General features: G+C 42.1%; 1 protein-coding gene across 3 annotated transcripts; it reads left to right on the top strand.

Moving 5' to 3' along the window:
• Positions 1-1,631: 1,631 nt before the first annotated feature.
• On the top strand, positions 1,632-11,608 carry LOC125761225 (uncharacterized). 3 transcript variants are annotated; one of them, XM_049422159.1, is made up of 6 exons: positions 1,632-2,290; positions 2,374-2,401; positions 9,284-9,533; positions 9,619-10,045; positions 10,125-10,599; positions 10,691-11,608. In XM_049422159.1, exons 3-6 carry the CDS (start codon positions 9,304-9,306, stop codon positions 11,110-11,112), a joined length of 1,554 nt encoding a protein of 517 aa, XP_049278116.1. In that variant the 5' UTR covers positions 1,632-2,290; positions 2,374-2,401; positions 9,284-9,303; the 3' UTR covers positions 11,113-11,608. The 3 variants fall into 3 exon arrangements, with proteins under 3 accessions (XP_049278116.1, XP_049278115.1, XP_049278117.1); XM_049422158.1 differs by having other exon boundaries at positions 1,633-2,401; XM_049422160.1 differs by lacking the exons at positions 1,632-2,290; positions 2,374-2,401 and adding an exon at positions 8,593-9,219.
• Positions 11,609-13,202: the final 1,594 nt, after the last annotated feature.

Below are 13,202 nucleotides of genomic sequence, written 5' to 3'. Positions count from 1 at the left end.
ATGATTATTTATTTTAAAAAATAGTTCAAATTGGGCTTCAGTGGACAGAGAACTGGTTTTTGGTAACCAAAGAACTAGTCAAACACACGGACGAATTAAAGCAGGAAAGCAAAGCAAATCAACTCTCGTTGTCCAAAAGTGTTCGTCATTGGAAGGGAAAAAATTGCACTCCCGCCATTTCTGCTTTCGTAGACAACAGACAACAACCAGTTAGTAAATTGGTTTTCTGGTACATATATTGGTAGAAAGCAGTTTTTAATTTGCCTATATCCATTCTTCTGCCTTAGTTGCGATAATGAACTTTCGGGATCAATTACTGTTTTCGTCACCTTGAAGAATGCAGTCAATTTCTGTTAGCCAGCCAGTACTTTAAATTAGATTATTAGCTCCGTAGCCTAGTGTCGCAAGTGACGAAATAGCACCTGGTACGAAAAGTGCCGGTTCACCAGCCAGTGTAAAGCAAATAAAGTGATTAGGGTTCTTCCATTTTGGGTCTTTGATATCTCTCCGCAAAGGGAACACGGGAAGCTAGCGAAGCGTTACATTTCTATTCCAAATCAGCGTACCTGCGGCACCACCTTCGCTACCGTACCGTACCGAAAGGGCACGCCGATACGAACCCTCATTAACTTATGCAATTAGCACGCCGGCTCACCAGTAGCAACAGATGAGACCTTGGCAAATTTTTGGGCTACCTAACAGACGTACATAAGCCTATCTCTTTTCTCCCATCTCTGTACCGGCGGTGTGATCGATTACCGAAGACATACCTAATGTGATCAAACATAACATCACCTACAACGGTGTATGGATGGGTTCTATAATCACATCAAACGGTTCCTAATTTTCACTTTTCGCCTGTACCGAAGCACATCAGCAAATTAAAGGAAAAACACACGACGAGAAGCAGCAGACGAACGTTACTGGAAAACGTCAATTAATGTTGCCATGGGCAACGCGAGCTTGTTGTCGAGCAGTGAGCCACCGAGACGGGTATAGGTAATTGATTTTTCCGCTCAAAAACTATCAACAAAACAAATCAACCATCCTGCAAAGTGTGTGTGTGTGTGTGTGTGTCTGCTAACGTGCGGTTACTATGACGATCGCTCCGGGGAAATGGTTCTCTCGCTGGCAACACTGACACAAAACAAAACAAGTAACAACCCCCCAAGCGCATGGATGCAGCAACTTCAACGGCAGTCTTTGCGGCTGTGCGTTGTGTTTTCCCATGGAGTGAGCACAGAAAACAAAAGAGGTGGAATCATACCAATTACCCTGCAAGAAGTTTGCGTTATGTTTCCCTCTCACACAACAACACTGCCACCATGCACCATCGCCGTTGCTAGACGATTTTGTTTTCTGTTTCTAGCCATGGATGGAAGTGCTCCATGTACATGGACACATATCAGTACCGAGATTGCTTCGTTTTTGTTTTCCATTCTCCGGTGCAATTCCACAAGAACTAGAATGGCACGGCGTCCAGAACTTTAAGCTACCCAGGGTCAACCGGTATGCTGTCCGGGAAATGGCATCAAAACATTAAGACTGCAATTGCGCTGGATGGCTCACCAACCTGGTCAGCATCGTATGAAACCAATCGCCGGATTGCAATATCCCAATCCGCAAGCCCCCATTCCCGGCATCTTTAGAACGTACCTTTTCCCACTTGAGATACTGTCCAACTTCTCGGGTTCTTTACGCCAAAAACTGGTTACCCATTTGCCCATCACCCCTCTTTACCTCTCGACCACGCGTGTGCTCCTGCTCTATCGTTCACACTTCTATCCTTCCTCTTCTTGCGTACGAGCGCGCACGAAACCCTCGCTGCGCTGGCGGTGGTACGCGAATTGTACGCGTCTCGCCATTCCCGACTTATATTGGCGCGTTGCGAGCCACCGCAAGCTTATTTCGAGTCCGAATCGCGCCGGAGACGGTTGTGTTACGGTTGAAGCGGACGTGTAGCTAGTAAACTCTGAAGAGCCAGAGTCCACCGCAAAAACAGAACCAGGAGGTTCCGGAATTGCCCGTACGATCGCGTTAGTGACAGGTGGTAGGCACGCGGTGGCAGTGTGTGTGATCGAGTGACTAGCAAATGTTTGGTACATCGCTGTAACAGTAAGCGAATTCTTTAGTGTGTGGCGTGATTACAGAGGAAAACAGTGCTGAGAATTTCTCTAGCCGTACAGACGCAGAGAAGCAGCTTAGCATAGAAAAGTCAAGGCTTACGGTGCTTGTGCAGTGTGATTCTATTCGTTCGGGATCGTCGGAAATTCGTTCGGGAGCTAGAACAACAGCAGCGGAGCAGTGGAACCAACTCTTAGCTGCAGGACTAGAGTTGAGCGAATTCACCAGCCGTCAGATATCTCGCATAAAGCCGAGTGCTATTACCCAACTTCCAAAGGTGAATGTCAGCAATTATTCGTAATTATTACTGGCTCAATCATCCCTCGGTGATTCTCATCTTCTCGGATACCTTCAGGGATGCTGCTACGGGGCGGGTTTGCATCACGTTCTTCCAAGTCTGATGCCTTTCTGCTTACCTCATCCTGAATTTCTTGTTCTGTTACTGTTTTTTTGCTTCGAGATTTTTTTCTGTTGTTCAAAAATTAAGTTATAGCAAAAAAAAATTATCATTACCTCACTTATAAAAAAAAATCAAGAACTTAAAGGGAAAGAACGAGAACAGCCTAATGTTTTACCTAAGTGTAGAAGGACAATGTTATAGTCAAAAAAAGGATGATGCTAAACATCGAATTATTGCTCAAATTCAATGTTACGATCATGCGAGACGACCTTCTTATTACCAAAAAAAAAACACACACACAAACTGTTACTAATCAGCATCACCAGGAAACATTCATAATCGATTTAATAGACTTTGTTATTACCCACGATCAGCGCAGACAGATCAGTACCACAGTTAGATGGCCATTTAAATGTGTCTACCAATTCTGCCAGCTTCAATGGTTCAATGTTTCCTTGCAAAATGTATTATTGATGTGTTTGTTTGTTTTTTATTTGCTTTTCCTCATCAAAAGGTGTTGTTGGTTCACAAAATTCCTGAACCAACAAGACCTTCGAACTCCCGCTCGCATCGGTTTTCCGTATAAATCGTGCGATTTTTAACCTTCTTAAAACATACCACAAAGCAATGAAACACGGTTCCGTTTATGTTCCGTTCCGTTCACTCACCCACGCACGGTACACTTTTGCTTTTGTTTCACCGGAGGCCAGTACGAGTTGCCGCCAGTTTGCGCCTGGCTGGAACTTGCGCGTGTGAAATTTACCATCGAAAATCGGTGTCTACCAATCACGCGGTTGTGATCGTTAGCCGTCCCAAAGTCAAGGGTGTAATTGGAATGTTGTCTGCTCAAATACCGTGCAAATTTGTCAACCACTATTTTGTTTATTTTTTTAAACACATTTTTAGCCTCTTTATGCTTTTTAATTGGTGTAAAATTGTCACCGAACTCGAAGTGTAAATCTGATGAAAAATTTACATCGATCGTGGAGGCCCCTTTCCACCGGTTAAGGTCAACAAGACCTAATAATATTCATAATTAATTTCCGCCTGCATACAAACACTTTTAACCCACTTCTCGTACGGCCGAACCGTCGGCACATTAGGCCCGTTCCGGTCGAACGGCTTGGGCACATTACATATCGGCCAAAGATCAACTAGACGGATCCAACGTACAGACCGGAACCATTTATCATCACCGCGCGCCGACTGTTAAGATCTTGGCGCAAAACCCGGCACTGCCACAGCCATCAGATTTTACGATCAGCTTGAGCATGGATTCGTTCTTCACCGAGAAATGGATGGCGTTTATTGCGACTTAGCTACAAATCGCAACTCGCACCATCAACGACAAGAACAAGCAAACAATCATCTCGTATCCGATCCCAATTTCCCAATGGCCTTACCTCGCACCGGCTAGGAAACCTTCGGCAAAAGGAATTTATGACCGAGCACTAGCAACCGGGTCAAAAAAGCGCAGAAAAAGCTCGTGACATCGTGCGTAAAGTATACAATAAAACGCAACACGTGCCCGGGCTGACGATCAGCTCAAGTAAACACTATAAAATCCTACCCTTAAAAAGTGCTGTATTATTTCGATGATTTAATGTCGTCTTTAGGATGAGGACGGAACCAAAGACGAGGGCGAAGGTTCGAAGGACAGGGTGTACGGAAAAATTTGATCCGCTGCAAGGCTAATGGTACCTGCGATGATCTAATAATTCGTTTGTTGTTTTAACGCATTGACGTGACAATTTATCGGTAAAGGAGCTGCTCTGTTCCGCTGCATTAATGGTGGGTTTTTTTTTGGTGGACATTCCAGTGTTTTTTGGTCACCATTTTTGGCGGTGTCAAACATTACGTTTTAATCTCCAAAAAAACAAACGAAACGGAAACAGCTTCAAAATGGCGGTAAGCTAACACGCCTGCAAACGCGAACAAATGAAACAGAGGAATTGCCGGTGATTCGTTGTTAGATTACGCGAAAGGATTGTGTGTCTTTTTTCCCCCTCAAATTTACCTCATAAACTGACGATCGTGCCATGTTTCTCTTTACGATCCCGCACGTATGATCACTATTTATCATCTTGTTTTACCTTGAACTTCGTCATCCGCGCTATGAGTAAGGAAGCGAAAACATGTGGGAAATAACCAAAAAATAAAACAAGAAACCGAAACAAAAAAACCACTAAAATTTCGTCTCCATCTTTAATGAAGCGCTAAAGCAGAGGGTTTGTATGTTACCCAATCTAGCGCTCACGATCAATCCCTAGTTGTGTGTTAATCGAACGGTGAGGCGTACTAAAGATTCCCGAACTTTCAATTTCTAGTCCATAAACACAGATCTCACGCAGAGAAGCCCCGGGCGTTCTGTAAACGATCATTATTGTGTTTTGCTTTAAGCAGCTTTGTTTCAGTTTCAGATAATTGATTTCATGCATAGGAGGGGAAGCGCTGCCTACGATTAACATGCTATAATTAGTTCTATTCTACTAAAATACTGTCAACAACTAGGGGCCGTGTGTGAAAAAACGGTGCCGGTCCACACGGCAGGACCGCGGATCAAATCCCATCCGAACCGTCCGCTCAAAGACCAAAGACTTACTATTCGGCTATGTAATAAAAAACAAGTCTAGTAAACCAGAAATGGCCAGCGTGACCTTAGAAGTCGTTAAAGCCAACAAGAACGAGAGAGATAGAGAGACTATCAACTTATGTCAAAATACCTGAGAGTAGTTGATCTACAAAGCGATCTTTCGCACTTAACGATCGTTTGTGGCAATGTTGTGTAATTGGCGTATCTTCACAATTATGCAAAAATAAATTAAAAAAAGGATGTCCGGTATCAGCTAATGGTCCAACTGAATATAAAGTGGCTGTAGCTATAAATAATGGTGTGATTTTTCACACCCGGAAGTAAAAATTCTCTTCCACGCCATACGCTACAAAATGTCACCCGAGACCATTTTAATTGTAGTCATTTTCAAAACGCATAAAATCAATTAAGCTTTAGAAATAAATACAAACCACAGTGCGGAGGATTCAATTCACACTGTGGTACTACAAATATGTGCATTAATTGACAATAATTATTTGCTTGATAGTACCGGTCCTGTTGCCTTTACACACTAACCGGTATCGATTCATTCATTTGAAAAAAAAAACGGCCATGCGATGACCATGAGAGCATAAAACAGTTAAAACGGCACACAACTTCATTTCATGTTGAAATACAATCAATCTATTCAACAACAATTAGAACATTTATAAATGAGAAGTGACAAAACACTGAAACACCAGAAAGGGTAATCCCGTGCGAAACTTCTTCTGTTCGTTCTGCGCTAGCACAATAGTGCCAAACCCAACCTATTCGTTTCCCAGCTTTTCTATTCAAGAGACTTTTCCATTCACGCAGCCCATACCACTGCTACTGGAACCGGTGCGTTCGAATGGTGTGGATTGATAATTAAGCTGCAACAGCTGCACACCTGGCCGAGAAGTTCCAATCAAGCGGCTTTCGAACTTGAACTTGGAAATATAAACGTTTACTACGCCGTCCCGCTCTCGTCCCCACTGCATCCCCAGCTGTTGTTCCGCAACGCATATTATAAATGGAACGTACGTTGGCGGTTGGAGTGACACCTCGAGCAAACTGTAGCCGGAATAACATATCCGTGTCTGGTTCGGATTCCACCTATGCAGGGGACCCTTGTACTACTTATCGCATTACGTATTTGATTGGTTGGTTTAGCTTTATTTCTGTTCCGTGCCGTGTAGGTGCAATACTCAGATCCGTATCGGATGCTGATGAATAATTCTTTCTGGAATGCTGCTACTCTCCAAACAGCTGCCCTCATGGCAAGTAAATCCTTTAAGACGGATCATGCAATTAACGCTAAACTATCAAGTGATCAAGCTCGGTGAAACACACAGGTGTAAATTTAAATCAAGCATCGAATGAAGGAAGTTACTTAAAGTTAAGAGGGCAGTTGAATAATTTATAACACGCAATGCTTCCCTATGGTCCATTCGAAGGAGAAGTAGTCTTGAACGATCTAAATAAGTTGATTTAACTTTTTTTTATCGTACGCAAAGTGCTTTAAACAGATGAAAGAGATTTTTACTAAGCGCTATACTCTTAATAAAGACTAAAGGTTAGTTTTCAACTCGGTTACAAGTAGTAAAACCGACTATTAAAATTATATTTTCTATGCTAATTAGAACATTCAACAGCTGAAACATTCAAAATGACTCTTTTAATACGGAGAACCCGGAAATGTTTTGCTTGAATTCCAGCAAGATAACTGCAGCTTGTTCCTTGTTTCACCTGTCCGCATTACTGTTGCAACGGCAAGTTTCGACTGCTGAATTATCTCCATTCATCGGGACATAGTACATATGGAACGCTGGGTGGATAATATGTACCACATGGCCATAGCATTGCTTCCATTCCATTCGTCTGATTTGTATTTATTTTTTATCAGTTTTACCAAACTTTAGGCAATACGGGCGCGAGTGCTGATATGGCTAGACACGGGGGGAACTAAAAGTGAAAGGATTATTGTCATTCTGTTACATTTTCGCACAGCCACACCAACTCGCTATGGCAGGAAATTGGACAGGAAAGCAACAACAAAAAAATAGCAATGCGTTGCAAAAACGCTCACATCCAATGATCCGTTGCCGCACTGCGCTTAAGCCGATGATTACCTTGATCTTGAAGACGTCTGATTTAATGGGCCCCGGACAGGTATAGGTTTGTCGGTGTAGCGCATGTGTTTGGGGACATATTTTAATCTGAAAATGTTTTTTTTATTTCCTGGCAGGATGTCTATTCGCCCGAACAAAAGCGATCATTTATAATGGTAATGTTGTACCATGGTTAGTTTTGTAACCTTGAAAACGTTTGCAACATTCCGCTGATGCAAAGTGGAAGAAATAAACTGTCTATTAATAACTTTTGCTCAATAGTTGTTATACAAATTAATTTTTCTTTTTAAATTGATGAAAAAGCTTAAAATAATAACAGAGAGATTGTTTTTTTTTCTTTGCAAACGAAATATGTACAAAAAAACTCCTTTATGTACATAAAAAATGTTGAGAATAAAAATAACTGATTTAATTAAATAATAAATAATAATAATAATAAATAATAAATAATTAAATAACTGAATTAAATAACTGACCCAAAACCGAATCGGAACTGCCACTGGGCATGTTAAGCGTAATTAAATAAAAACAGTTTACATTATTCAAACGCTACGATCGTTGGGATAGCAGAGCAATGAACGAACGATCACACAGAAACACACAAAGCTGCTTGCTCCCTTCGAGCACACGCGCCCCAGCTATTATTTAATCACAAAACAATCAAAAACTGCATCTCATCCATAAATCATCAATCACGAACAGCGATTGTCTGAACGATTGAAGTTTTTTTTTTTTGGTTTACTAGCCACTTAACCGACGGGAAGTGTACATTAGTGTTCTCATTTAATCGTGACCGGTGAGGAAGAGTAACCGGAACGTGTCAAACGGGGGCAGTACGGACTTCGAACGACGAAAATCCGTTCGACGCTCACGAGGAAATGAACAGGACGGCATGTAGCTGCCAATGTTTCAATGTCGTTTATATCTACGATCAAAGGGTTGACAGATTCATGGCTAATAGGAATTTTAAATTTTCTGCCGTTACTGATGTATTTGGCCTTAATGTTAATTTACTCAATGCAACAAAAAACAGAAATAAATTCAGTTAAACTTACATTTTACTATTTGAAAGTGCTTATTAACGTTCATTGAAAATTAAAATTACTAAATTTATTGAAAAAATCCATTGCCAAACACATTCTTTTACAATCCGCAGCTCAAAACCTCGCGGATTTCTCTCCATACAAACGGGAACGTTCGAATCCGCCAGGCTCAGTTCATTCTTCTCACGCGCAATGTACGGTAACTCAATTGAACGTTATTTTAAAAATGAGTGTCTAGTGAACACTGACTGACACCGGCGGCGAACGGATTTTCGTCGTTCGAAGTCCGTACTGCCCTCGAAAGCATCTGTCTGCGGCCTAAGCTATTAAAGATGCAGATTTTTGCTTTATGGGGCGACAACCGACAAATCATGCACGATCTTCCACGGCTGTGAAGGGAATGAATATTATAAAATATTTTCAACATTCAGCTTTCGTGACGTCTTGCTACTGCTGTTATGAAAAGCCATATTCGGGTTGCAAAAAATCTGTAGAAATCAAATGGGAATTAATATTTATAATGGATTAAAAATCACCCTAAAATACGAAAGCCTTCCAAGGAGCAAGACACAATGATACAACAAGTAGAACACCCCGACATCAAGTGATTAATGACCGTCACGATCGACTAAAGATCTGTTAATTGCTACTACACTACAAACGATCGCAATCAAATTGAAATTTGACAACCGTTGATTACTATCGTTGGTATTTCGTTAATTCTAAAGCAACAATTTAAAACCTCTACTTAATGCCGTAATATTTATCCACCAAAAAAAGGCCTTTTCACACCCCATATCCTTTACGAAACAAAACCAACTGCCTATAAACGCCTCTAGCCGTTTAGCTTCTCAAACTAACGCACACACATATTGATTATTCCCACAATGTATCGTATGGATCACGCGTCGATCCACTTATCATAGTGTGTCAACGATCGTTCTAGTAAGTGAAGGACTGTCTCGCTAATACCTGCTCTATTCCTTCACATTTTTTTCCACACACACAGGCACTTACAAAATAGCAAAAATGCAGTCCTCAATGATGGAGAAGCTGAGCTTCCTGTACAAACCGTACGTGTTAGCTGTGCTGACGATCGGTTATATTGCGGGCGAGCTTGGCCACTACTTGATCGGTGTCACATCAAAGGCAACAGCCATCGAGCTGGTCTATGGCGACCAGGCGTGCCAGCAAAACCACACCGACTTTCTTCGCCACGAGCTGCCTGCGCAGTGTGCTGAATTTATCATCGAACATGAGTGAGTAGAATGGATGGAAACTGCAAGTTCATCGGCTAACAAATAAAAATCGCCAACGTTCTTATTATTCGCTTTGTATTATCAGATGCCATCAGCAGCACATCAACGGTACAGTCTACTGCGAGTGGAACTACAACGGACTCGGGCTCGAATATCAGCTGCTGGCCGGTCCGAGCTTTATTGCCGTGTTTACGATAATGGGTGTCGTGTTGGGTGTGGCCGCCGATCGGTACAATCGCGTCCGGATGCTGTTCGTGTGTACGCTCGTGTTTGCCATAGCCATCCTGTTTCAGGGTACGGTCAAGGAGTACTGGCACTTGATACTGCTGCGCATGGTGATGGCAGCAGGGGAGGCTGGCTGTAATCCACTTGCCACCGGTATCATGTCGGACATCTTTCCGGAAAGTAAGCGTGCACTTGTGATGGCCATATTTAACTGGGGTATTTACGGAGGTTACGGCATTGCGTTCCCGGTTGGCCGTTACATCACAAAGTTGGATATTGGTGGCTTGGTAAGGAATATCAGTGGCTAATTGTGCTACTGGTATCGTTATTCTAATTTGTGCATTTTCTTGCTTTCTCGTCCTACAGGGCTGGCGTGTGTGTTACTATGGAACAGGAGTGCTTGCTCTCATTATGGCCGTGCTCACCGGAACGACTTTGCGCGAACCTGAACGTCAAAGTATCGGCGAAGATGCGGCAGGTAAAGCGAAGGTTAACCTGTGGAAAGTGTTGATGCAGCCGCGCGTTCTGTTGCTAATGTTTGCCGCATCGATCCGTCATTCCGGTGGTATGACCTTCGCGTACAACGCCGATCTTTACTACAACATTTACTTCCCGGACGTCGATCTGGGCTGGTGGCTGTTTGCCGTGACGATCGGTATTGGCAGCATTGGTGTGGTGGTTGGAGGCATCGTATCGGATAAGTTCGTCGCCAAGATGGGTATCCGTTCGCGAGTAGCCTGTTTAGCCATTAGTCAGTTGTTGGCAACACCTTTCGCATTTGGTTCCGTATACTACGAACCGCTCTGGGCGATGATTACGCTTGGAATCAGTTATTTCTTCGGTAAGTTGTTGGCGAAAGCCTAGTTCGGAGGGTTGAACTAAAAGTAAATTAATTAATATATTTGTTTCTTATCTTTTCTCCAATATTACAGCTGAGATGTGGTTCGGTATCGTGTTTGCCGTACTAGTGGAAATCGTACCACTGCAGGTCCGATCAACAACCATCGGTGTGTTCCTGTTCGTGATGAACAACATTGGAGGCAACCTGCCAATTCTCGTCGATCCGTTGGCGAAAGCCATCGGTTACCGTGGCTCAGTTATGTTCTTCTATGCCGGTTTCTACGGTATCAGTACGCTGCTGTTCTTCATCACCATGTTTTTCATGGACGGACCGAAGCCGGACACGTCGGCAACCATCGGCCATGATCCGACGAGCCACGCTAACCACGTCGAAATGGGTCACGAGAATAACACTTTCCAGCCGGATGATTATCTGCCATCCCCGCACAGCAATGGTGCTAATGGGCACCGAAACATCGTCAGCGTTCGGCCATCGGAAAGCAGCCGACTCTGAAATGGCGGGATCAATCCATCGGGCTAGCTACGCTAAATATTGGCCTTCAATTCTACGACGAACTAACTCGCAAAGTACCTCTGTGCCTAGACTGTATATGTTTTTATTATTTTATTGTATTGTTTTACTAAGTGCGAACGATGCCACGAACAATGAGCAATGAGAAAGGTTTGGCCGGCGCTAAATCTCAGAAGGGCCCATCGGCAAAAATCTCTCTGATTGACTAAGCTTTTAAGATATTTATACTCATCGATGTCGATGAACAATCTCTGGAGTAGAGAAAGATACATGAACAAACGAACATTATAACGAATCTAAAGCAAGTGACAGATTAAGTACAACCAATAAGAGAACATTCGTTTATCTACCAACAGAGCTTTGACATGTAAGTTAAGCATAATCTTGATCACCTGCGTCTCGTCATAAGCTAATTTTGTAGATGCGCTATTGTCATTGATATTTAATAAATGGACCAACACTGTTCTCCAGATGGAAACATGTCGGAAAGATTTTACTCCACGCTTAGTCCTCTGGGCTAAGTGCTACAACCCTGAATTCCTAAAGTTGATCCTTGATCAGATCCTAAAGATCAGAGCTGGGGAGCTGGAAAAAGATTCGATTGGCACAAAAACTCTCAATTGTTTCGTATGGGGCAATTTCTTTCTGAAATACGTAAATTGCTTTCGTTCCACAATTTTAAAAACACATGTTTAATTTAATTTTTTTCTTTTTTTATTCCTTAATAGTTTATTTTATCATTTGCTTTATGTCTCCGTTCGTTTCCAGCTGGTTTTGATCGCACATTCAATGTTGCTTGCTGCTTTTTATATTATTTTTCTGTGATTTTCTGCATTTTTCTTTCCACCCCTGTTTTCTCTATCTGGTTTTTGCTGCTCCCTTTCTCCTTTTACTAAGTCATGCCTGTGTTTCGACGATTGTGTTTGATAAAAAGTACACCAACGAATATGTATGACTCACATCCAGCGGAACCAATAGGACGGTGAAGAACCCTTGTTGTTTCGGTTGCGACGTAGATTGAAACGAAGGATCTCGAAGACATTGTTTAAGACCTGACCACACAGACAGTTGCATTTGCAGAACACGCCGTAGACTAGGATTCAGTAGGACAGAGTACGGAAGAATAGTGTTGGAAGAGACTTTCAGAAATGGTACCAACTCCGTGATACGGAGAGGTTGTGTGTGCCTTACCATAATGGCCACAGAAAGATCTGATTGTGCAACCGAGGGAAATAGATTATACTGCACGAAACAGCGACAACACTCATTTACACTTACACACTGAACAAACAATATTCTTTCCAAATGTTGTGAGGATCGTCACGAGTACAGCTTTCCTCCACTTGTGTGCGTTCTGGAGAGATGGATTTCTACATTCATCTTCACGTTTATGAATCGTATCGTTTTCAGTTGATATTATAAAATAAGCGATTATCCACTTTGAAGAAACGCACTGAATCAAAGACCAAGATTACCCCGAATCATCAAAGCGTTAGCCAAATGTTCGCTATGTTTAGAAGATCAGAATCGTAATGAAGAACGCCATCAAGATATATCAGTATATTGTGCACACTTATATGATTTTTCGTTTAAAGTATTCCAAAAATACACCAAACACATAAAGGGGGTTGTTTTCGAGTAGTATGTAGGACTTGCCCTAAAGCATTGTGGAATACACGCCTTTGAGAAAAATACAAGCACTTCGTTCTTTTCTTTCTAATTTTATGCACATGTGGCAAACTGATCCAATAACTGGGTTCCCAAATGGGTTACAAAAATTGCAAAAATTATTTCAATATAAGAAAAAAAAACATTTCGTCCATTTGTTACCTCTATATGCAATCCATAACATGTTTCATTTTCATTCATAAAAAGAAACTATCAAGAAATTATCAGCATGCAATAAAACGATATCTCCCATTCATATCATATTCCCGCTCTAGGAATGGATATGAGAAATGATTGCTGAAAATGATTTGCACACAACGAAAAGGTGGTGCTCGTCGCTACAATAAACTCTTCTGGTATTTCTTAACATCTACTTGACTGCAGTGCACTACACGCACATGACA

The sequence above is a fragment of the Anopheles funestus genome, chromosome 2RL (assembly GCF_943734845.2).
Source record: "Anopheles funestus chromosome 2RL, idAnoFuneDA-416_04, whole genome shotgun sequence".
Classification (NCBI taxonomy): domain Eukaryota; kingdom Metazoa; phylum Arthropoda; class Insecta; order Diptera; family Culicidae; genus Anopheles; species Anopheles funestus.
The sequence above is the reverse complement of the archived record's forward strand: the minus strand, read 5'-3'. Positions and strand labels throughout refer to the sequence as shown.

Bases quoted from the DNA above. Each gene is read 5' to 3' on its own strand.
- LOC125761225 (XM_049422159.1), top strand. From the start codon at position 9,304: ATGCAGTCCTCAATGATGGAGAAGCTGAGCTTCCTGTACAAACCGTAC. The intron at 10,046-10,124 runs GTAAGGAATATC...CTCGTCCTACAG, and splicing joins AGTTGGATATTGGTGGCTTG to GGCTGGCGTGTGTGTTACTA. The intron at 10,600-10,690 runs GTAAGTTGTTGG...CCAATATTACAG, and splicing joins TGGAATCAGTTATTTCTTCG to CTGAGATGTGGTTCGGTATC.